At 42.4% G+C, this 25,510-nt stretch overlaps 2 protein-coding genes and 1 non-coding gene across 7 annotated transcripts in view; 1 reads left to right on the top strand and 2 right to left on the bottom strand.

The window, feature by feature from the left end:
• SACM1L (SAC1 like phosphatidylinositide phosphatase) overlaps positions 1 to 17,692 on the bottom strand; it is a 33,377-nt gene extending 15,685 nt beyond the window's left edge. Inside the window, exons 1-6 of the mRNA XM_072853792.1 lie at positions 17,534 to 17,692; positions 8,438 to 8,535; positions 6,751 to 6,825; positions 4,048 to 4,175; positions 2,691 to 2,840; positions 397 to 456 (exon numbers count right to left, since the gene is read on the bottom strand). Coding sequence (XP_072709893.1) covers positions 397 to 456; positions 2,691 to 2,840; positions 4,048 to 4,175; positions 6,751 to 6,825; positions 8,438 to 8,535; positions 17,534 to 17,589 — 567 coding nt within the window. The 5' untranslated portion in view covers positions 17,590 to 17,692. The remainder of the gene's footprint in view (positions 1 to 396; positions 457 to 2,690; positions 2,841 to 4,047; positions 4,176 to 6,750; positions 6,826 to 8,437; positions 8,536 to 17,533) is intronic.
• A 408-nt stretch (positions 17,693 to 18,100) lies between these two features.
• TRNAR-ACG (transfer RNA arginine (anticodon ACG)) lies at positions 18,101 to 18,173 on the top strand. The gene has a single exon. It is a non-coding gene; the product is annotated as a tRNA-Arg (tRNA).
• Positions 18,174 to 19,179: 1,006 nt separating this feature from the next.
• The window catches only part of LIMD1 (LIM domain containing 1), a 35,447-nt gene continuing 29,116 nt past the window's right edge, over positions 19,180 to 25,510 (bottom strand). Inside the window, exons 8-9 of one of the 5 annotated variants that reach the window (XR_012041133.1) lie at positions 23,216 to 25,395; positions 19,180 to 19,691 (exon numbers count right to left, since the gene is read on the bottom strand). Coding sequence is in view for 1 of the 5 variants with exons in the window: in XM_072853791.1 (XP_072709892.1) it covers positions 25,258 to 25,395 (138 nt within the window). In the remaining 4 variants the exon portion in view is untranslated. The remainder of the gene's footprint in view (positions 19,692 to 23,215; positions 25,396 to 25,510) is intronic. The other 4 variants (XR_012041132.1, XR_012041134.1, XR_012041135.1 and 1 more) reach the window with 4 other exon arrangements.

The following is a 25,510-nucleotide window of genomic DNA, read 5'->3' as shown; positions in this document are numbered from 1 at the left end:
GAGTTTAAACTGCATTTGTGGAGAAAGATGCTAGCCAGTCTTAGGAAAAAGTGCTGAGCTGCACCTTGCCTATACCTCAAAATAAGTAAGTAGCTAAACTTCAGAAAAGCTTGAGAAGCATATGCTGTGCAGTGTAACTTGCCCTTTGGTTTATATGAGCACAGTATCTTCAAATGCAGACACTTCCAAAGAGTCAGCTTTACTATATGTACTACTGAGGACATTGACATAAAGTTAGAAGTTTGAAAGAAGACTGTCACTGTGCTAAACTAGAAGATGAATAGCCACTTAGATTCTGGCTGTCTGAAACAAGAGACAGAATTACAGGAAACTGTTGTAAACTTAGAGTGAAAGTGTATTCATCCTATATTAATATAATCATTACAAAGTGTTTACCTCTGGTTGAGCAGCAAATTCTCTAAGAAGATGTCCATTCCATACAAACCGTGGATCTGCCTGCAGCAAGACAAAAGCCAACATGCTTTTAGAGACTGTCAGTCAGTTCTGTTTAATTCAACATAAAGGGAATATCATAGTATCCATGCATTACACAAGCTTAGGTGAACAGATGTACATGGAGATGGAATGTCCTTCTTTCACCAGTACCATTCATGACCTCAACTAGAAATCTAAAAAAAAATAGTTAAAAGAACAGTTCTCTCCAATCTTTAAGGGTGTTGCCTGACACTTCAGGCATGCTGAACCATTAACAACTGAGCTGCAATATCAGAAGAACATTCCAGTCTTTGCCCTAAGTAAAAACAGCTTGAAGAGTTTATCCAAAATTTTAAGAACCATAGCAAGGTAACATTCCCAAAATGGGCAGAAGGTAAAAATGCAAGGAGTCCTGTGTGCAATAATCAACAATTCTGAGAACTGAATGTTAAACAATACTTTTAGCTTAAAAGAAAAGTATTTATATTCCGCTGCATAAATGATCCTCTTCAACTTTGTGTATTTCCTATTCCTGATTCACCTCAAAAGTGTCTTGAGCAGGTTGCTGAGCACATTTCAGAAAGCTACCAGATTAGTCATAAAAGTGACATTCGCTGCAGAATGTAGTGCAGGCTCCGGGGAAGCGGCATAAGTCTGAATTTTAGGATGCAGCAGGCAGATAATACATCACTGAGGACAAAGGTTAATTCAAGCTCAGCGTTGGAACAGTCCTTTGTCTAACAGAAAACAAATACAACTACCTGCCAGAAACTGATCAAATCCTACTTGCACTATCTTGAACTAGTGAAAGAACATGACATGATGCTTTGGTGTCCCTATATTGTGGCTGTTTCCTTCTACTAGTACTGTTTAAAAAAAAAAACAAACAACCACCACACACAAATATCAAACCAAAACATCCACACACCGAACACAAGCCAGGCTTGCTCTTGTAGAGGTGAACTGGAGATGCCCAAGATTGCTACCATCCTTTCATTAAGCCATTATATGCAACCACATGAGTATGAAATTACATTCAAATTGTTTTAGCCACCTAACATCTGATTTTACTTGAATCTGACACCTTTTTATTGTACTTTGCCTTTCAAACAACCTTCCAAAGTGCCACAACTTTAAGGCAAACCAATCCTTTCATGTCAGCAACTGCTCTCCCTGGCAAGGGTACTGCCAGAGCAGCATTTGATAATGCAAAATAGTCCCCTCAAACTGATTTTTTTTTTTTTTTAAATCTGGAGGAAAAAAGTGCACTGCTTCCAGTTAGACAGTTTCAGTAACTAAGAGACAACATCTCATGACTCCGCTGCCACCTCTTCGGCAAAGGAAGAAAGAGTGGTATTGACTTCCAAGGTTTCAGTATTTCAGTGCCTAGGCAGATTAGACCTTGTTTACACTGCAGTATAGTAAGTTACCAGACTTAAAAGTGTTCAAGATTGAAGTCAGAGTAAACTTTCACTTATTTTGAAATTTTTAAATCCATTTAAAGCAGACTTCAGAAGGTACTTCTAACTGCCTGATCTAGAAGTCTGACCACATCTGAACAGATTTCTAGAACTTAATGTTGCTAACAAGCTATGAGACTTAAGGAAGGGTGGACTAGTATGCTCAGCCACAACTCCTAACAGTTTCAATAAAACGCCACAGTGCTGAACAAGCTTGTGTACTGAAGCATTACAGACCAGCAATTTCCACCCTTATTCTAAGCACCCTATGAAGCAAACTCAAACCATAACTTGACTCAATGTACTTTGCAGACTTGCTTGGTTGCTTCTTTTTCCTCTCACTGTCAGCTTCTTATTCCGGAGAACTGTCCCAGTACAACTTGATTGACAAGATCACAGAGATTGTCTAGTTACACAGTTTAGCAACATAGTGCTATTTTTTGCTAGTTCTATTATAAGGATTTGCATCTAAGCAGCATGTAAATCTGTTTCACTAGTTTAAATTAATCATTAAAATAGCAAAGCCATTTTTAGTTTAACAGAGGACCATAAATGCTTTAACAGTATCTGCCATCATTTAGCATATTAATTCATTGTAAAAAAAAAAGTTTAACCTCAAGTATAACAGGACCACTGATTTCAGCAACATCATCCTAAGCTTTATGTAAAGTTTCCTTTAGTTTGTGATAGTTTGTTTTGACATCATTTAAACACCAGCTACATAAACTAAAATTAAGCTGTGCAGAACTGATTAGCAACGTCTGAGACACAGACACTAAAACATTAAATCCTTACCCTCTCTAGGAGGCTCATTTCCTGGAACTCTGGGCTTGTGTTGGCTAACCGTTGCAGAGTGTGTGTTAGGTCATATGTTGTTGAGAAGTAAAATCCATCCACGCTCAAGACATGACTAAGCATTGACAAAAATACTTTATTGTCCTGCAACTGTTGAGAGGAGAAAAAAGGACAGAAGAGCTCTCATTACCATCGAAATGTCTTATCCTTAAGCTACCACTACTTTTTGAAGTGATTAGATGAACTTTGCTAGTGCTCTAGCAACAAGTGACATCATCCAGAGACTACCATACAAGAAGGAAACCATGAGATTGCAATTTTGATACCAGTTCACTGATAACTTACAGCTAGCACACTGCAACCAAATTCTGCAAGAACAGCGGAGAGCAGAGAACAGTATTCCTGTGAGGTAAATAGCTGCTGATATTAAACTAATATTAGCAACTTCCAAGCAAAAAGGAAGCCATTAGTTTCCCTGAAAAACATTCAGTCAAAAAAAAAACCGAGATAAGATGGTAATACAAAAGACAGACTATAACTTACTGTCAAGATTACCCCAATAACTAATCTGTGTTCTGTTCAAGTTTTGATTAACCTCATTCCTTTCAGGAAAGAGCATCAGATTCCCTTTCAGCTCCATTGGTTAGACACCCTTATCTACTCTTTATCAATCCACAACTTATCTGTTTTAAACAATCTTCATCCTTTCCTTCCCTCTCAAAAAAAAAAAAAAGAGAGAAAAATCAATTATTCTTCCCTGCTGGGTAATTATGTAATTGAACAATTCCATACATTAAGGAAGACAGATAATTAGATGACAGGAAGGCAGCTTATTGTAGGGGCTATCAGAACAGTAAAGCTGTGAGAAAGACGTAACAGGAAGAGCACTGTGATTTTGTGGACTGGCTCATTGCATTTGTGCAATCTATTACAAAGCAGCACTAAACACCTCTGCAGTATGCCAAGCAAGCAAATCCTTCATGAAGGTCCTCAGAGGAGAAAAGATGACACAGGATTTAGGAACAAGAACAAAGAAGCAGCAAGACAGTCCACCTCAAATCCTCCCATACTGTACCATCTTAAAAGGGGCAAAAATTCACAATATGCAGATCAAACTCCGGGGATGATATTCTAAGTTGCACAATGCGAGTTGTTATCTTCAATGACATAATTTTATATACATCTATACCCAAATATTACATCAATTATAGTAGCCTGAACAAATCCGAGAAAAAAAGTATAGTTCAAAGAGCTTCTGAAAAAAATTTTTTTCATAGTTTCATCAAATTAGGTCCTCTAGTAATGGACATTAACATAAGATAACATTCCCCCACACTCCTCTAACCAATCCACCTACCTGAATATCAGTTAAGTGCAGCATGGTCTTTTTGTAGGAGAGGATGTCAAAGTCTGTTGCTTTCCAGATTGCATGACTGAAAATCTCACCTACTTTTTTCTTTTTTGTTATTACAATAAGATACGTGCCTGTAAATCAGAAAGAGCAAAGTTTAAAAAAAAAAACAACTGATGCACATATTAAGAAAAAGCAGCCTCTAACCATACCAGAAAACTGAAACCAATAGGAAAGAGTGAGGTTTCTTCAAGTTACACTTAGGACTTTATGTTCTTAACAGTAAGGGGCTGGAACAGAAACAAAATGCACTTGCTAAGCTACCCACTTCTCTATGATCACAGATCTTGAGCTACTCGTTAAGTTTAAGGAATTTAAAAAAATGGACAAGATAAAAAAAGTGTCAGCTACTCTTACTTCAGAGAGAGAGAGTCTGAAAGTCTTTAGGCTTGCAAATGCAGAAAGAGGCCAGTGGTCTTGAATGTGGTTTGGAAAGCACAGAGCAAGTCAGAAATACACAAAAGGAAGCATGCTTCAGAATCCAAAAAGCGTATTCATCTTATCCTGAAAAAAATATTTATCCTAATAGGTTCAAAATGGAGCAAAGAGAAGGGGGTTTCTTTTAATAATTAAAGACAGGAAGTTTTCCTGTTTTCCTGGTTGCATAAGTAACAAAGCAAAAAAACAATCATCACAGTTTACTCAAAGCAATTAATTTACACTTGTTGGTAAACACAACAAAGCCTTCTTTCCAAGCCTATTGTACTTCAGTGCCATCTTGTTTTTGAAGAAAAAGGTTACTTTATTAAATTGCATATTGATGGATAAAAATGTCTCATCATCTACATCTTACAACCATTAAATGCTTACTTACAACTTCAATAGAGCAAAGCAATAAGCAGGTCATGCAGAAGTACAGAACCACAAATCTAGTACGTTTTTGTACTAAAGCATTCAAAGAAGTATAAATGCCAAAGCAGAAACACTTCATGTTGTGTGCAGTAAGTTTACCCATTATTTGTATTTACTACTATACTTATATACACACCAAGTTTTATGGACAGGTGAATTATTATATCAGATATCTAGTCTATACAATTAGTCAAAGAACAGGTACCACCCCCACTTTTTTTTTTTACCTCCGCAGCTCTAGTGTTATACCTTTTACTTGGGTGGAATATTCAAGCACTTAAGAATGCTCTTGCTTGTTTGCATCTCAAGTTATAAATATTGTTTTTGGTTGGTATGTCAGAAGCATCCAGATACCTTATAAAAACAGCACATTACATCTACAACTATGCCACAAAGATGCTGCACAAATAGATACATTTAATCTGACATGAATTTTCAATATTGTCTTTTCCTATTTGGGTGTGCAACCTTCTGTTTAGATGTCAGAGCTTCAGATATTAACTTATAAAAAAGCAATTTTTTTTCTCCGAGCACTTTAATAGGCAAAAAACATTTATTTATGCTTGTTAAAGATGCTGCATTGCTAGATATGGAACTAGTTTTACAGTTAACAGATAACAGTGAACTGCCTAACAACACTTTGCTAGACATTTACTTTAACTGGTACCATCTTTAGTTTGACAGCTGTATACTAACAATCAGTGCAAAGCTTTGAGGGGGGGGGGGGTGGGGGGGAGGGTGGAAAGAAAAAAATCCAAGCTATTAAAAGAAGTTACATACTTCTATAATATTCAGTTAGATGAATGAAAGGCATTACCAAGCCTGTAAGTTGTGAAAATTCCCCTTTGGGGCAGTTCAGTTTTAAAACAGTCAGGGCTTGTCAAGTACCTAGGACACAGGTGTCCATTACACTGCTCCTTGCTGCAAGATCCACAGTTTTTAGAATACGAGCATATAAAGTTCGGTAGTTTAAGATCCTATCAGAAGTTACTGCATTTAACACAATGATACTTCGCTTCAGTCAAGAATACTGCAATGAGTGAACTTAAATCTTTTATACGTATAGAGACTTTTATTCAGTATGCATGCTCCTTATTACATCATTTTTCAGACTACATTAGTCTCAAAGTCTAATAAAGTCTACCCACAAAAGATCTTTTGAATAGCAACACTTACTTTCCTGGAAGCTTAGCCTTTATGCATCAGGTTTATTTGTGGCAGTGACTGTTTAGATCTGAACACCACTGAGATACTTAGAAAAAGCAGACAGCTTATTCTTACCTTATCCCACAACTCCCTAAAATTTAGAATTGTTCCCGTCTGTCCTTTTTCTTTTAATGTTGAATTTTCTTTGTATTTGTAGGATAGCTGGAACACAATCATTACATGAACAGCTGCATCTGCTAGTCTATCACCCTGTCACTCAGTTATTTGTGTACCAAGATTACTGATTTAAAGTCAAACTTCACTACCCAATATTTGACTGTTGCATCAAATCCTGCAGCTAAGATTAAAACAGTTATGAAGAGTAAGTAGATGAAGTTCTTTGCACACATTTGAAATGCATTCCTTAAAACTCAACAAGCTTTAGAGCCAACTACAGGTTTAAGAGGTACATGAACATTCATGATAAACTATATTTGGATACCTCCATCCTCTAGCAGCCACAAGGACAGCCCATCATACTGATGAAAGTGTAACCTCAGATACTTGCAAATACTATTTTTGTCTTTAAAGCTTCTTTAGCAATATATTTTGCCTAAGTATTTTTAAAGAACACAGTTCTGTTTTCCTTACCTGCCACCAGTCGGATTGTTCCCAAAATACCATATATAGGCCTTGTAACAGCTGAAGGAGGAACATCTTTCTTAACTGAAAAAGAGAAGAAAAAAACATCAGAATTTCAGACTGCTTCTTTCATGACTATATCAGAAAACTATTAAACTGCGTTTGTCAAAGCTTCTTGGTCAAATCTCAAGTTTTGCTAGAGTCTTCAGTATAAGCAGCAATGCATCAGAATTTCACAGCCTGATGCAGGGTGGAAGGATGTGGAAGTATTCTAACCCAATTTCTCATGTTGTTTAATCAAAATAGTCATTCAATTGAATAAATTCAAGCTCCTTTACATGATAGTATAGCAAGTAGACTCCTCAATAATGTATTGTCCTGCCAGCTTCCAGAAACTTTTTGTTTTGAAGCCATCAAGACATCAAGGACAAACAAACCATAAATGCTTGTGCCTCCACTTTTGACTGCTGCTTCTGAGCCTCAGCCTATTCCCATTTCAGAAGACCTAGTTTACTTTTTGGTCTATCTCTGCAAAACTACCAACAAGAGCATAGATGCGGCAAGGGATACAGTATTCCAAACAACATACCAAGAGATCCAAAAGGTATCCAAATATCAATTAGAAGTCCTAGCATGTTAAACTTTCATGCATCCACATTTCTAGAATAGCAGAAGGGATATTAGAGAAGTTTAAAAAAAACTCCAAAACACCCACATCAAAGTTAGGCATTTTCCCAGAGCGTGGAGAACAGAGAAAGATAGCACTTGATTTTTCCTTTGCTTTAAACACCTTGCAGGTTCATCTGCTAAAACACCAATAATGAGAACAGATGAAGACTAATAAAAGACTCGAGACAGCTATCTTTACAGTTGTGAAAGGACAACATTGAAGGAGAGATTGAAATATTATACCACAACACCAAAGTTATCAGTGGGACGGGCACACTGCTCTTACGTGAGGTCTACAGGAGACCTAATAAAAGAGAATGACTGCTTTTATACTAGTTATTACTGTAGCATTTCTGTCTGTTTAGAGATTAGTAATAGTGAGGTACAAACTCCTGAAGTATCAAAAGGGAAGTCACCCACTGCCTTCATTTCATGTTGTCATTTAATGCAAGTTCTTTGATTGTTTTTATGCATTAGTTTCACATTCTTAAAAAAATTTAACTAAAATTTTGAAGACCTCAGCATCAGTACGCTCAAGACTACTTGCACTGACATTTGAATCCAGATTTGCAAGAGAACTAAATTTACAGTGAGGATTTTTTACTGTTCTTGTTTCTAGAGGCTTTATGAAAATTCAGGTTTCAGCATTAAATAAAAGACAGAGCTGAGACAATTCAGCAAAAGCTGCAGAAGGCCACTGTTCAACCCTTCCTATATTTAATTTTGGACTTGTAGCACCAATACCAACTAGCTTGGATGAGTCAGTATTTATTGTTGTGAAGCACAGTCTTACCAAAAAGAGGCAAGCACTATCACTCTGGTTACCCACAGCATCAATCCCACTGCAAGAAGGTATTTCAAACAAAGTTCTTTGCAGGACACAATACAAAGCACTATTTTAAAACAGTAACTAAAGATAAAAACAATTCTCCCAGTATCAATTTAAAGTTCTGAAGATCTTCTGGGAGTGCCTAGAGCAAAATAATAGACAAGAGAGGCCTATATTGAGAAATATTGGTGAGAATACCTGTAAGAGTGACTTCTGTGGAGACTCTATCAATAGCAAGCACATCATCCGCTCCATCATCACAGGCTTCCACATAGAATTTCTCTGGTGTTATATGCCTTTAACAGAATGGATAGGAAAAAAGAATTTGTTTAGCAACACTTACTTTGGGTTTGTTTATATTTAAGCTCTTCACCAGGTAAAGATAGAGCAATCTTAAACCTTATTTCAGCTGCAAAACCAAAATTCTCACTGGATTACTTCCCAACAGCCACCAATGTTGACAGTGCATAAAAAGCAAATCAAACTAATCAGTTACTGCAAAATACATGGCTTGTTTAATAATCTTAATTCTTATTTAATACTGAAAGTTAAAGACATGAAAGTGAATTTGTGTACATAATGGCCCACTATATAATTCATGTAAGCTTGAACTATGTCACTTAGAAGTCTGATAAGCCAAAACTAAACTTCAAAATAAAAAGTTTATTGAAACACTTTCTAATATGTCAGAAACTAAAGCACTACATCCCTGATGCAAGTCTAGTAAACACAAAAATGTCCAAAGTGATAAAAACACCTATTTCACATTAGAGCATTCCAAGTATTGTAAGAATCCACTAGAAAAAACACAGGGAAAAAAAAAAAACAGAGGAGTTAAAAGTCACACACTAATTTATTGAAGCAGGTGTCTCAACACTACCATTCCCCAGATTTGTTAGACAGGTCTATGTGACACACATGGGGTAACCTGTATCCTCACCATCAGGCACATAAGACAAATCACATGCTGACATCCTGTTCAGACTTCATACCTATCTTTCCTTTAGATAAACTGTATGCAGTACAACACTAGCCATAAAATTAAACAGTTTTCAGAAACATTCCATAAAAATACACCTGTTGAGATACTTGCAGGAAGCCAGACATGTTATACTGTGCAACAATACAAGAGTTACACAGAAATGACTTATAGCTGTACATAGGAAATGCTAAACAAACCACCAACCCCAAACACTCTTGAACTACTGTTCTTAACTCTCAATGATTTTTCTTAGTTTAAGGCTTGACAAGACATGGGATCAGAGATTTAAACATCTTTTCCTGGAAACTTATTCTACAGGATAGATATTTTTTGGCTCCTTCTCCCTAAACAGATCTTGCATTTCTTCACTTCTTTTGTATTTTTTTTAATCCTTCAGAAAGCTGAATTAGAATCCTAATTTAGATCAGAAGAGCCCTTTGAAAGAGGTCTAGAACACCTCTTTTAACATGTCTAACACCCCACCTTCCACCCACTAAAAGCAGGGCCAACTTCAAAGTTTATCCAACTTCAAAGTTAAACCCTATTTCTTAGGGTGTATTTTGACTCTCCTCAAGGATGGTGATTCTACAACTTCTCTGGGCAATTAGAGGAAAGCCAGAGGAGACCAAATGCTTAACTGAATGGGAAAAAAACCCACCATAACACAACAATAAACTGTAAAGCAATCAATAGTTAACTGTTCATTGAGTAATTTAACTTCTTTAAAGGAAAGTTAGTCTATGGGTCCTAAGGTGGGAAACACATCAACAGTATTCCCCTTGTAAATCAGCCTTCTCTAATCTTTCATGTACATGTATTAAATGCTTTATCTTTGAAACTAAAAACATCACAGCAAGAAATACAAACTTGCAGTTCACTGAATGCTGAAGCCTTAAAACCCCTACTTTGCTTTCATTGCTTCTGTTTCTGATGAAGCGCACATGTGCACCCCTGGCTCTTTAAGGGGGTTTCATAGCAATAATGGGAGCTGCTTTTATGCATGAAGAGCAAACAAGCTTACACAAATAGAACAGGCAAGACAAGCTTAAGGACATTTATAAGCCCTCAATTTGTTAAAGAATTTAAAAAGAAATCAGGATATACTGTTTAAGGTGCAGTCAGAAACCTACTGCTAGTTGGCAGGAAACAGTAGACGACTTTTTTCCACAAGAGAAAGCTGCGGCTACTTAACTTCTGTTGGTTTAGTTGAACAGTCAGCTCTTTCTGGGAGGTCAGTTGACACACAAGACTCCAGCTAAGAAAACTAAGCTAAGAAAACTCCAGCTAAGAAAACTAAGAAAAGGCACTGCAAAGTTTAATATTGGACCTCTTATACCTTTAACACAGATGCTTATGCACTCTTACTCATCTGACTATCTTAAGCAAAATAAGTTGAAAAAAATCTTTTAACATAGCAGGTTGTAAAATAGTGTCCAAACAAAGTAGTTTCAGTTTTTGAATACTCTGTATGAAGAACACAACGTAGACAAGACACCTACACTAACCATACAGAGCACAACTGAGCATTTCCATCCATGATCACTATTTTTAAAAGCTGCTCTTTTCATCATAAAGTGCAAAAAGGGCATGACTGTATTATACTCTCAGCACTGAAATTCACTTGCATATTAGTTAAACCCTGTTTTCAAACAACGGAGAAAAAGCTTACAGGTGTAGAATATTTGTCATATAAACAAATTTTCTATTTACTCCACTCAAGAATAATAGTTTCTCTGAAGAACATGAAGTCTTTTACCCTCATCATCCAGGAGTTAAAAAAAAATGAGAGAATTAAGGCTGCCAGTGCAAATTATGCCTGGCCTCTCAATAGGTATCATATGCCCTGCTTTGCTAGACCAGCCCCAGCATTTCTCTTTCTCTCAAATCCTAGCCCATATTTTGTCTCCTGCCACTACCATTGCCCTTTTAACAGTTTTTTTTTTAATCACCTTTATCTCCTCTTCCACAATGCCTTGTACATTTCTATCTTTGCTTAATCTGCATTTTACCCTCGACACACACAGAAAATAAAACTTTGCAATCAAAATCCTCCTTCCTGTGGTCCTCTCCCAAGACCAGATTTGATGACAAAAGTGTCATGGAGAACACAAGACAAGTGATCCCTGTTTTCCGTTCAATGGACCAAACTGACTCTAGGCTTCAGCAGCTTGCAGCACATGGGAACAGTCTTGGCATCCACTGTTTTGGAGCTTTGGGTGGTTTTGTTTTGGAGGTCGGGGGGGGGGGGGGGGGAGAAGAGGAGGGGGCAGGAAGAAATCAGGTTGCCAGTCTACGAAGTTGAGAGAACTTAAACAAATACTTCTCTGTTGGGATCACCATTAAAAACAGCCTAAAATACAACTGCACAATACCACAAACTGAAAAGCCCAATGCCCTGAAAAATGTTAAATCCTTGCTTCAGAAGAAGTGAGAGACTTAGTGCTCTTCAAAGTTTTTACACAGAAAGATGATTTCACTTATTCCTTGCTTCGTTTGTGCAAATAGTTGCAAGTTTTCTAAAACAAATATAGTTGAAGAAGAGGCCAAGACTCAAAGAGGTTTCAGCCCAAATGCTTATTTACAAACTTACCAATTACCAGAACTAGGCTAGTAGACTCGTTCTCATTTAGATTACTTTTTCAATCGTAAGATTGCAATCACTAAGATGATTGCCTCCCACTTCTCTTTCAGGAAGGAAGCTGATGAACATTGCACGCAAGAATGGTGTTTTTCCACAGACTCCACTCAGTACCAAGTCTGTATGTCTATCACAAGCTTAGAAAGGTAACACACATGCTTATTTTACTGATCTGAGAAGAAGATATTAAAATGCTGAAAGAAGGATCATTCACAATTATTAGGAATCTGCAGACAGATTAATTCTGTTCCTTTAATGAAATAAAGGACAGAAAGTCCAAGTGCTAGTATTATAACAAAAATAATAAAGAACTCCGTATTTTCTAGAAGCTCATAATCTCTGTAGTTACTTTTGAAACTACTTTTCATATACCAGGCTACATTCTGCTTTTCTATAACCTTTGTATTTGACACTGGAGCCTGCCTTCTCCTTGGCTGCGTTGTCACTGCTGTCTATAACCATCCAAAACATCAAGAACTCTTAACAGCAAATCTTGCTTCCATTACAGCACATAAAACCTCTACAAAATCTGGGTTCCTCTCATTTACTTTTTTTTTTTAAACCTGACCACCATTATCACGGACTATTTCTCAGTGTTGCTAAAGAACAAAGAATAAATGGAAATAGTTGACACTGATAATATAACACATAGTACTCAAAAAAAGAAAAAGTATTGAAGCACTGCAACCACCAAATTCAAGCATTACTAAAGGTGATTTGGATCTCATTTTGAAAATCTTCTCCAACTGAAACTGTATCTGCAAGTTATTTAAATACGGACAACCTAGAAGGAAAACACAGCACAGTTACATATCAGGTCTTAGTTTGAGTTTGGTTGTGGTTTTTCTTTGGGGGTGGGGTTTTTGGTTTTTTGGGGGGGTTTGTTTGTTTTTTAAATAAAAGGTAGTTTTTCATTATTTCAGCTCATGTTGCTGAAGAAGCAGTCAAAAGGAAAACCTATGTAAAAAGGGTACACAGAGGCTACAATTAGAAAATGCTTTCAACTATCTTGCCTTTAAGAAGCAAAAAGAAAATTCAGTAAAACTCACTAAAAATTAAGCCTTTTGATTTTCTAGTTCAGGCATTTTCTTTAGTTCAGGCACTACCACCCTCATGAAATCATTCTGGTCATTGACATAAGTGAGTATGCCTAGTAGTATAGTAAAACAAGAGAAAACTAAATGGCTCTACGGAAGTTAGTCCCCATACTCTCCAAAACTGGGCCAAGTACTGCGTTGCAGCATAAGTTTTTAGATGCAAGAGGCATTTTTAATGCTCAGATGAGAGACTGTTCCACATGGGCCTGAGAAAAGGAAAGAAGGACAAGAACATCTATGACCAATCAGAATCTGAATGAGAGTTAACTCATTACCTCTCATTTCTGTAGTTATTTCAGTAGCATCCAAGTCATGCTTTGAATAAAAGATGTTTTCCACGTTTATAGTGAGTGTCTGAACAAGGCTGGTGTTACATCAAGAGTGTTTTTCCTTCAAAACTTTCTGAAAGTTCTTACGAAAGCGAAGATACTTTGAAATTACCTTAAAGCAGGAAGTTTCACAGTTTCTGTGTTTTTTCTTGTTAGCTACTTATATTACAAAATATTCTCTATTCTTCTTCATTCAATTCAGCTTTACTGTATACCTATGCTTCACGAGAAATTAACAGAGGAAGTCATCCTACCTCAAAACCCTTGAGCTGCACCTTAGGATCTTCCAAGAAAAACCATCTTCTGTTGTTTTAACTGACCACTTTCATGGATCTCTTTTTAAAGACTTTGCCTTCTCTTTTTAAGCCATTGATCAAAACAAGAGTTGTCCCATTTAATAATCCAAGGCAAAAGGCTGCCTTACAAAAGAAAGTGTTGATTTCCAACATAGAAACATAGAAGAAAAAACAAAAACATTGCTTGCTTATACCATGTATAAAGTCAGCTTAATTTACAGTTAAGTGAGATAGTCTTTTTTAGTTTGTATATTTGTTGTGAAGTTTCACTTCATTAGTTATATTATAAAGCAGTGTTGTACATCATGACGATGATGCAGAGTTGCATCCCACATTTTAGTTAGGCAGATCTTACAGACAAGAATATTCCTGTGTTCAGATACAGCATGAAAGAGGATCCATCATGCTCTAATGGCAACTAAAGATAGTACTTCACTCAATATCACTTAAGCCTTCTAGGCCTCAACAGCCAAATCCTTACTTCAGTAATTGATTATTTCACCATAAATACTTAACATTGCTCTAATGCAGGAAACTCTTTGATGTCAGCCTCTAAATACTGTCATAAAGCAAGCCAAAAGCACATCCTGTACTGCGCAGCAATGCATTTTCTGTACTCAAGATAACAAAGTGGTCTGCAGTGAGATATAGGAAAGACATTAGTATGCGCACACAGAGTCCCAACAGCGTGTTAAGTAACAGTGCTAACATGCTGATGGTTTCAACACTCCAGAGATTCCAGATTTTCTAGGTGAGCAGGTGTGCTAATTACACATCTACAATAAATATTACTCCTCAAGCAGGAACAGCTCAAGGAACTGGAACATCTCCCATGGAGCAGCAGTTGTGGCAGGGAGGAGAAAGGGAGTATAATTCCAGGATTAAAAACCACTAATGGAAATACCATTTAAAAACAAGAAAAGGTATGTATTAAAGGCATAGCTTCATAATAACTATTTCCAGTTTATTTATCATCTTAAGTGAAACTTATTTGCTGCATAAGTTAATGCCCTCCTCAACCAACATCCCTGAGTTTCACCATGACAGCCACTTAGATTAAGCAAAAAAGAAAAGGGATGTGTAGCTGTTCTTTCTAGAAGTATTATCCAAACTCTGAAAACTTAGTTTAGAAAACAGGCAAAAAAAAAAAGAAACAAAGACAAGATGCACTTTTGCACCTCTGTCCAAATACAGGCAGGTGGAAGGCACTGTGTTCCAGTGCAGTAGCTACTAATGACTGACCAGTACATTCACAAAGCATGTAGGCATAACTGTGGGCAGGAGGAGTTCAATTTGGAAGACAACTAGCGTCAGAGACCCATGGGATACTGAGAAGGCTATTGGCAAGATAACTCTTCACCCAAGCACAAAGAAAAAAAAAAAAGTGATTTTAAGTGAGCCAAAACAACAGCCAGGATTCTCTCTATTCTGCAGACAGCTTTACCAAGCAGTTTTAATTGATTAATTGGACTGGTAGCTTCACTACCATCCACTAGCTTACTACCTGCAATAGCTGTTTGAATTTTACGATTTATTCCTGAGGCTACAAGAGGAAGTTAAGCAAGTATAGCAGCGACATAGATGACACAACTATGGATAGCAGTTTTCAGGTTAATAATTTTCCCCAGTAACTGTTGGTGTAACTCAAATAGTTCCAACCGTAGCAAAGACACTAGACATCAGCATTTTTACCGCATCACCTGAACTCGACTGATGACACTGGTCAAGGCACAAAGGGTTTGAGTCATTACTTTTGATAACATGAGAAACACAAGAGGTTTGCATTCAGAGCTAGAACCCGCGACTGGATGTACAGAATGGGACCCCACAGACCACTACAATCAGTGAAGCTCCATACAGGGCCACCAGACAACCCAGAAGAGGTGCAGTTGCAAAATCTGACCTTTCCGTAGTGAGAATGAGAAGTCAGTTAAAAAAAAAAAAAAGAGAAAACCACTGTTACCACTAAATCCCCAAACTGAAGTGTAGCCTGGATTTCTTAGAAGAACATTCTCCTTTGACTTTGCCAATTTAGTAAGTTTGACTCATCACCCAAGTTATGGCCCTGTATCTTAAAATGCTTGGTAGGAAGTCTACAGGCATTATCACAACTTGGTGTAATAACAGGAAAAAAGCCTGTTTTTCAGAACAAAAACCAATTCTCTTTTCACATTTATATAAAAATTCATGTTAAACTACATTTGATGCAGCCTTGTTCTAAAAAGATCAAAACTTACTTTTAGTTAAGATTAAACTTTAAATGAGAGAATTCTGTACTAGCCTGTATCCAGAAAAATGCTTTTACTTAAAATAAAATCTCAGTAAGAACTGTGTACTACAAGCCACATAACTGCTACTCATACAACTCACCTTTTCTCCTCTGCAGGCAAAAAGATCACAAGTTCAGCTTAAAGAAAGACAAACATCGTTTAGGTGACAAGAGGAAAAAAAAAAAAGCTTTCTGCCAAATAAGCAAGTCTTTCAGCTATCACTGATGGTCTTACTCTTCAGTAATACTCAATGATCTCCAGTGTCTGTGTACCCTCACATTGCTACCTAATCAAAATAAGGAAAGAAGCCCAGTTAAATACGTAACAGCTTTATGACAAACTGTTCATACAGATCGCTAAGAAAGATCTAAGTATGTTTGCTCTGAAACCAGAAGATGACTGCCAAATGAAATTTAACAGAGCATTGAGTACAGTTAAATCAGGCTTAAAAATCACTTTCAGATACTGCTGCCTGAAAATGGCATCAGTAACTCAATTATAGAGTTTCAAGCTAATATTTAGAGGTCAAAAGCCTCAAAAGACCTTTAGAATGCACAAGGACGTTTCACTGTTGGCTTCAGACAGCCATAAAGAGTCTCGTGCTCAGAGTAATTTCTTCAGGAGTTTCAACCGGCCAGCATGAGGGCTTATAATGGAAACACCTCTTCAGTTTTAACTTTGTGTTGCTTTGGTTATGCAACTTCTTTTGCAGTATAAAGGCAGCAAGCAAACATCTGGCATACGCAAGTTCAAAGGGTTCTCCCCTAAAACCTTTGTTTTGATGAAAAAAATACACCAGCAGGTTAGAAGAATTTGTTGAAAAGTCACAGTAAGCACTACACAGGAGAGTCCCAAAATTTCAAAGTCATCAACTAGCAGCAAAACCATACCACAAAAAAAAAAACCCGTGCCACAAAGGCCTGATGTGCATGTATGCTTAATGAACCTTCTGCTGGCAAGTAACATTGCATATACAGAGCTTTGCGTCGCGTCAACTACTCGAATTCCTACAAAAGTCACCTATAAAGAAAGCAGAAGACAGCCTAGGTTCCCCCGCTCCGTGCACCACCTCCTCTTTCCAGAGCAGCAGTTACTCCAACACTCCCACGGCGGAGTAGCCACCCTCTCAGCAGTGCAACTCGCCCGTCATGCTAAGGCGGGCACCCGAGAAGACCGGCACGCATTAGCCCTCCTGTGTACACACGTCAGAGGGAAACGACACCGACACGCGAACCGCCAGCAGCGTTTCTACCCACAGCCGCGCTTGATAGCCATCTGATGATGGACGGCGGAAGGGGATCGGATCCCTACCCGCGGCCAAAGTCCTCCTCCCTCTCGCCCCGGGCCGCCGCACGCAGCCGCTGCCTCGGGCCAAGCCCTTCGCGCTAACCCAGGAAGCGAGGGAGAGGCGGCGAGCCCGGCACAGCCCGGCGGCGGCTCCGGGGGGGAGGGCGGGGACGGGGCACCCGCGCAGCCACGGCCGAGAGCGGCAGCGAGCCGCCGCCCGCCGCAGGGCTCCCCGCAGCGCGGCGGGACCCCGCGCGGGTCCGTGAGGGGAGCGCGAGACGGGCGGGGGGAGGGGAAGGGCCGGCCGCTGGAGCAACGGTCGCCTGCCCTGTCCCCTTCCCGCCGGCAGCGGCAGGTGACAGAGCCGCGTCCCCCCCTCCCGGCGGGTCACTCACAGCTTCAGGCTGGCGTAGGCCGCCGCTGCCGCCGTTCCTGCCGCTGCCGCCGCCATTCGTCCCCCTCCGGCTGTCTCCGGCCGCCGCCGGCTCCGCTCCGCGTCGCTCTCACCCCCTCCGACCCGGCCGCTCCCTCCCTGCCAGACTGACGCGTCCCCCGGCCTTGAGGGACGGGACCCCGCGCAGGACAAACCTACTCGGGCACGTTAGCGAGCGCCACGGGGCGGGGCACCACCTATGGAGGAAGGGGGAGCGCCTGGGCTGACTCGCCGGCCCCACGATTGGCTGAGCCACGGCGCTCTAACCCCGCCCCCGGCGCGCCGGGGGCCACCAGGGCACCGCGAAACGGTGACGCGCGACCGGGGGCGGGAGGGGCGGGGGCGTTCAAACGAAGCCGGTGGGGATTGGCCATCACGCGGGTGGGGCGGTAAGCCACGCCCCAGGGGAGGGGCTAGGAGGGGTGTCGGCGGGGAGGTCGCGTTGGATTGGCTGCTCTCCCACTGGCGGCCCCGCCCCCGAGCGAGATCTGTGGTAAAGTGCATGCGGGCAGAAGAACAACCGCGAGCAGGGCCAGTGGCGCAATGGATAACGCGTCTGACTACGGATCAGAAGATTCTAGGTTCGACTCCTGGCTGGCTCGGCTGCTCATTTTTTCCTTTCGGCCCCTTATTTTTTCTTTTCCCCTCCTGTTCTCCATCCCGAGGGTGCTGCCTGCACTCACCCCGCTCCTGGGCAGCCCCCCCGCTCCTGCACAGACCCACCCCGGCCACCCTCATACCCCTAACGTGGGGTGCGTGAGGTGCAGGGGAGTTGAAAGCACCCCAGAGTTGGGTGGCGTTGCATAGGTTTGTGGCCTTCCGCATGGCCCTTTGCAGCCCCCTGCCACAGGCACCACCACGGGGATGGCTGCTGCAGGGAAGGCGAGTGCCTACCTGGGCACCCCCACCTGGGCTGGGGGGGGGAGCCCAGTTCTGGGGGCTCAGCATGGAGCAGGCCTGGGGCACCTCCTGGCCAATTTCCCACTGGATCCAGCCCTCCGGGTATCGTCCCCCAGTTTTGGGCTGCTTCTCACCTCAAGGAGGGGGAACCCCGAAGTATAATTACAGGGAATCCTTTTTATCAGCTTCATTTTAGCTGGTAGCTCCATGCTGCTGTGGTGCTGCTCAGCCAGCAGTACTTAAACATCCCGCCTTTGGACATGAGGCATGATGGTCGCTGACTGCAGCAAAGCCTATGGGGGCACCACATGGCCGCTTGCCTCCCAGAACCACGGGAACTTTCCCCAAAACCCTCCCCACCACCGCTGCAAAGGAGACCCCCTGTGCTGGGACCGGAGCCTGCTCCCACCCATAGCACATCCCTCCCCAGCTCCTCACCCCAGGACCAGGGTCTCCCTGGAGGGACACCGGAGTAGGACGGCCTCAGACAGGGCTGCGGCAAATCCCAGCCACCTGCAAAGGACTGGAAGTCCCCAGTGAACCCCACGAAGAAGGTCTCCCCCCACCAGTCCCTGCTTCAGCTACTGAGACAGGGGGAGAGGAGGAAGGCAGAAGTTGGGAAATCATCATTTCACAGCGTAACTCCCTCCCCATGGACTCTGGGCGATGACAATCGTAATTTTAGGAAAGACTTGACACTGAGCACCGCTTTATGGTATTGTCTTTAATCACTGAAATCACAACAGGCCAGTGGCTTCGCTGCCCCTGCCAGCCTTCATTCTTTATAAATATTTAACAGCACAAAAGAAAAGAGGGCTGTGTTCACAGGTGGCTAAGGTTAGTTACACCAGCACAAATCCTAGAATACTCTTTCCTGGAGTTGAGCTTTGAAGGAAACAAACAAAACAATTAGTACCGTTCAGTATCGTTAGCCAGGCTCTGGATTTGCTTTCCAGATAAAGAAAGCCACAGCCTGCGTGTGCGTGCCCAAGTCCCCGTCTGGCCATGCACCGCAGACCTGCTGCGTGGGGACGAGGGTCGGTGCCAGCAGGGCTGGGAACTGTAGCCGGTCATCCCTGCACCGGGGCCACGGGGCATTCCTGTCGTCTGCCTTCAGGGGCTCTACGCCACGTATTTTCACGTGGGGACAGTTTCTTTCCGTCTCTCATCTTGTCTTAGCGGGCTACAGATGCATATTGCCACGCGAGCTTCTGGCTGCCCTAGAAGAAAGCAGGGTGAGGATTTTTATCACTCAGAAAAGCTTAATTTTGCTTCTCCTTAGGATGGGTGAGCAGCTCTGTGCTCTGTCTGGGATCACGGCAGGAAGACGTCTGCCCAATCGGCTCCAGTAAGTACACCTTGTGCCACTGCAGCCAGCGAGTGGCGGGACGCAGAAATGGCAAAGAAAAATGAATGCACAAATGCAGTGCAATGAGAGAGGCAAACCCCCTCCCAGCTTCTCCCAGTGATGCAGGCGCTCGGCCTCAGAGGATGGGGGAAAAGGGACGTGTATCTGGCCGTAGCCCTTCCCTGCCCGCAGGTACTGACTCCAGAGATGTTTCTCCAGCAATAAACCTAGGTCAATTTGTCCTTACATTCATGCACAGAAGGTTGCTCAAAATGCATCTACAAACACTTGGCATGGGCACAGAGGTGTGAAAGGCAGGTTGCTTGCAAGCAGCTCGTGCCGCATGTCCATGTGCACAGACACAACAGCAGACATGACCCCAAAAGCGGACACAGAGCACGCAGCCGAGGCCAACATGGGAGAAGCATGGTCCAGACCAGGGTACGCAGGTGCGCTTCCCCTCAAAACCCCCTCTAATAAATGTCCAGGAATATGACAAACAAACAAAAGCAAATCCCCTCTGTGCAACCTTCTCCCCTGCTCTTTGTAATCACCTGCCCTCTTTTCCCTACAGCTACTGTGTTTTTTGTCACATCCTTCTTTCTCCATGCACCCCCACTGCTTCAGTACATATTTTTGCTTATTGAACAAAAAAGCTGGCAGCCCGTTTCAGCGATCTTTTCAAGGCAACTTTTACACTGCTGCAGATTCATCCCCAGATATGTCTTATCTGTAATAAAATCACTCTGCCCTTGATCCAACACTGACCTACGCACAGACATTGATTTTAATGTACGTGCGCAGCCTTACTGGTTTCAGTGGGACTGCCTGCCTGTGCACTTCAAGTTTAACGCAGAGTTCTTCATGCAATTTTCTTAGCAACAGCAGTGGAGTACAAAGGTGCCGCTGCATCGACCAGCAGCAGGCTGATACTCCGGTAATTTGGAGGATCAGGTCAAAGTGTTCAAGTAAGGATGGGGAGCGTGTGTCTATTTTCCTTTAAGCAAGGACCCGGTTTTGCTGTTGCTTAAATAATGAAGTAGTAAAATTTCCAGGGAATACAGAAGTGCAAAATTGGGACTAAATTCATGAGGAAGAGCACGCCTGTGATCCTCCCCAGGGCTATGAACTCACGGGAGAAAGAGGAGGAGGTCACAGCAGCGCTTACAGACCCGAATACTGAAATTCAGGGATGCCAAATATTTGCCCAGTGCTATAAATCAGCACAAGGAGAAAGCACAGGAAGATATTTACTTTCTTCTCTTGGCAGCCAAAGATACCCCTTCTTTTCGAACGGCCAGCCAGACCCCTACCAGCTCTTACGAGCCCAGTCTCCCCCTTTCACATCTGCCATAGCACACCTCATGCTGATGAGACTCCATCATTTCCAGACCAAGGAGCTATTCACTTTGTAGTTAAAAATCTACAAAAAAATCATTTAAACCCTGAAAAACTGGGAAAACATTTGAAAAGCCCCCAAATGAAACTTAGAAACTGAAGAGCCATGGACCTCATCAAACACTCCTCACCAGGGTGTTTGAAAATGCTGTTCCCTGCATTTAACATCAGGGCAGTTTCCTAAATCACTTTGATCACAGGTGTTTGTCATACTTTAAGTTACACAAAAATGTCTGCTTCTTCTACAGCTGGGGCTTTTCCCCTGGCTTTTATGCAAAAATCTCTATTTAAATGAGTTTCCATATTCTAAACAATAGGAATTTAACAGCATGATCTGAACGAAAAAAAAAATCTATTAAGCTCTGGCCGTTGAAAGCAAGTTTCAGGGAATTCACTTGAATAACTATTTGCATGTGAGTTACTCATTACCAGCACAATGGGACTTCCAAGGGTCCCTTACCCAAAAACCAGTCAGAAGAGCACGCTGGGGGAGGAAGTAAGACTAACTTTTCATAGCACATGTCAGCATCTTAATAAATAAAAAGACAACAAGGTTCACATGAACAGCAAAATGCAATGCGTATCAGCCAGGTTACAGGCAGAATTTAACACGCTTTCTGGAATTCTTCTGCAGAGCATGCAAAGGCTCACACCTCCAGCTCCAGAGCTACCTGCCTGCCTGTTTTTTTCCTTTGGGGGAGCTGCCCTAAGGCAGGCAGTGAGGGCTTGGAGCTCCACAGATGCCTGGCAGGGGGGTCAGGAGGAGGTGAAGCCTCCCCTGTGCAGGATGCCCCTGCCTCCCTACCAGACCCAAAATCAGGCAGCTGCAGAGCCGGGGACAATCAGCATGGACTCAGACACCCACAGCCTAGGAGAAAAGGCAGGAATAATAAGGAGCTTAAATGAATTCAAACTCCCAAAGATAAAAGCGGTGCAAGTTAGCACACATAGGGGAGCAGGGCAATGCAGCAGACACTTCAGCTTCAAACCCACCAACTCACACGCTCCATTTTCAATAGCTTCACGTCATTTCTAGCTCTTCGTAAGTACAGGAAAAGAGAGCATTGGCACTTAATAATTTATACTGGACCTCAAAACTGAAAGTAGGGCAGCCTTCATTTCCCCAGCGCTGAGGGATACGGGATGGCTGACAGGAGTAACAAGACACGATGTGGGAGCAGAGGCCAAGCTTTCTGTTGACACAAAGGAGGCTCCACACACAGGCTGCTCGAGGCTTTCCACGAAGGAAAATTGCCCTTCTCCCTCTCCCCTTTTTGCCTGCTTATTTTGGGGTTGTGAGGAAGGCTGCAAGAGTGACACAGTAGCTTAAACCACAGCTTAAAATGAAAACAGAAGCCCCACTAGCATTTTCAGATCTTCCCAAAATGAAGGCCAGAAAATGTGCGTGAGGGGCTGCTCTAAAAATCAAGAGCTAGCAAAAGCATGAGCCATGTAATAGCTGGTCTCTCAGAGGCAGAACAACAGATCAGGGCTGGTGTTTCCAGCTCACTTCTAGAAACCACTTTGATATCTCACTGCCTTCACCGCCAAAGGAAGCTCAGAGAGGGCAACCACCTGCCCAGGACTATCTGAATTATTTACCAGGGACACTCAGCTGGCGTTATTTCCCACCTCAGTCCCTTCAGACAGCCCTAAGATCACAGTTGCATCTTGAGACACCCCCCTGCCCCGTGCCCAGCTGCGCTGCAGGACACAAGCTGACACGGTGTGCCGGGCATTCGGAGGCCAAATTTAAGGCTCCAGGGAGCTCACATATTTGGGGTCAATTTTACCTCCTCTAAAATCACAGATAAAACTGTCCGAATTATATATACCCCAGAGCCATGTATACTGCAGTGGGAAAGTGTCCCGTCCCCCCCCCCCGCCTTGAGCTTTCGGCCGCTCACTGAGGGGTTGCATACCCCCAGGAGAAACGGCACCACAAAGCCAAGCTACACAAAAGCTGGGGCTCTGGATGGTTTCCAGCGCAGGACCAACCTCCAGCTACGTGCCACCATCCCCATCCCGAAGAGCAGCAGCAACAGGCGGAGGTGCTTACGGCTGGATGGAGCAGAAGGCTGGATGGTCTGCTGGCCCGATGAAACTCCACACCAAGACCACCAAGCTCCAGAGCCTTGGGCAGTTTCAGACGTTCACACTTCAGCCAAGGCAAGCTGATACAGACGTGTAGGAGGGTGCTAACAGGCCACTGGTCTTCATCTGTTTTACAGCAGATGCTTGTGCCTCTGTTTAATACGTAGCGCAGCAACTTGCACCACTCAAAACGGAGGCCCGTGGTATTTATTAGCAGAGGCAAGAGACAGGCAGCTTGCTGCAGCTGCCACCAGTGCTGCTCCAGATGGGTACACGAGGCAGTCTGACTACGTGGTGTGAAGTTCAAGCACCTATCTAGCTACATCCATGCTACGGGAAAAGAGGTTTGGTTGAACCATAGTGGGGTCTTGGCACAGACTCATGCCGGGAGTCCCAGTGCCACTACTCAGCTAATTTACTGTAGTTTCCTCACTAAAAAGATCTTCAAGAATGTCATCCTGTCCTCTATCAATCAGAACTGAGTTTACATCTTTAGCAAGGATACGTTAGGATTTAACTAGTTTTCCACATAATATGTCAGAAAGGGTAGCTAAGATCCCTGATTGCATCCGAGACTTTAAATTAAAAGCTTTTTTTTTTAAACAAAAACTTTGTACCTGTACACAAGGGGCTGCACAGCTTTGGTACCTACAGAACATGCACTGCAGGCACATCTATCTTTTAAGTAACACATACTGGGGAAGCAGATTTCTTTGACTATAAAGGAGGGGGGTTCAAAAAGATAAATGATCTGCCTTTCTGCTTTCTCAGCAGAACAGAAAGCAAGGGCCAAACTCACTAACCCCTTGCTCAGATAAGCTGTTATTATTCATGGGAGCAAGTCTGTTTATACCAACATACTCATTTGAGTACAGGTTGTGGAGCTGGGCTCTAAATCCTGTGTAACAAAGCCTTCATAACAATCTTGAGTTTGTTCCCAGAGCTCTAAATAAGCACCATTATGAAATGGCTTTGTGCTGGGTAAACACCACGGAAAGGAGTGGCCAGGCTGGGGGCTGAGCTGTGGGGACAAGCTGAAAAACTCCGGCAAGTGTCTGTGTACAGAGAGTTTTTTTCCAAAGCAAGCTCTGCAAGCAAGAACGAGGCTGGATTTCCCCAGTGTCCACACTTTCAGCATCCCGACCTTTCCGTTCCAAATATAATCCACTATTCAGACTCTGATACAGCAGGCTGGCCCCTACGTATCACGCTGACACGCAAGCCTGGGCCCCAAGTCACCACGCTAGTTTAGCCTAGCTTGTTCCAGTTTTTTGTTCTGTTTGAAATGGGATGTCGGCCTCCACCTGCCAGCCAGCATGCCTGGTTTGTGCTTGGAGAGTTGGTGCTTTTACAGCCAGACTTGATACTGGAGTTCAGGGAATTACCTGGAAGGTCTGAGCACGCCATTTTGCACAGACCCCTTTCTTTTCTTTTCCTAAAAAAATGAATAAAAAGAGAGGGAGTGTCTAAAAACTGGTATTAATAGGTTGATGTCCTTCAGGGAATCTGATGAAATGTGCTTGTCACGAAACACTTAGTAGGCTGATGGGGTGTCCCCAGCAGGCAGGCAGGCAGGCAAGCCAGCCTCTGGCTTTTTAATCGTGCATGGCACGATCTGAGTTCATAGACATGACAGCAAGTTGTGCTTTCACTGAAGAATCTTCCAAAATGAGCCAAGAGGAATCTCCAGAGAGCAGAAAAAGGCACGTAAAAGTAAACTCATCAGTTTAGATAACATGCCACATTCTTGGTCAAGTAGACGTGGTTTGATACAGCTGTAACTCACAAGCATACAGACTCTGGGAATCCAGCAAAAATCTCTCATACCCTTTTACAGGAACATTGCTAACTGGAGAAAAACATGCACAGGAAAACAACTGAGTGTGTGGAGAGGGAGATCACGTAACAAGTCTTCTGACCAGGCTTCGCCATGCCGGCCACGCTGGCTAGTAGTGGTGCTGGTACACAGCCGCTGGAGTAGTGCCGTTCTCTATGTGTTTCAGATGACAGGAGTGACAAAGCAAATGTTCATCTAGCGGGTAACAGCGATGCCCGTCTTCATCATTCAGTTCCATCCCACAGTCCTGCAAAGAGAGGCCATGCAAATTATGAGAGCATGTGTTCACCTTCCAGCGTCAAGCGGGGTCTGGCTTCCAGGAAGGTGATTTTGTGACAAGGACAGAAGACACCCAGCCAACA

This window comes from Ciconia boyciana, chromosome 2 (assembly GCF_034638445.1).
Source record: "Ciconia boyciana chromosome 2, ASM3463844v1, whole genome shotgun sequence".
Taxonomy (NCBI): domain Eukaryota; kingdom Metazoa; phylum Chordata; class Aves; order Ciconiiformes; family Ciconiidae; genus Ciconia; species Ciconia boyciana.
This window is presented reverse-complemented; position numbering and strand designations above follow the sequence as displayed.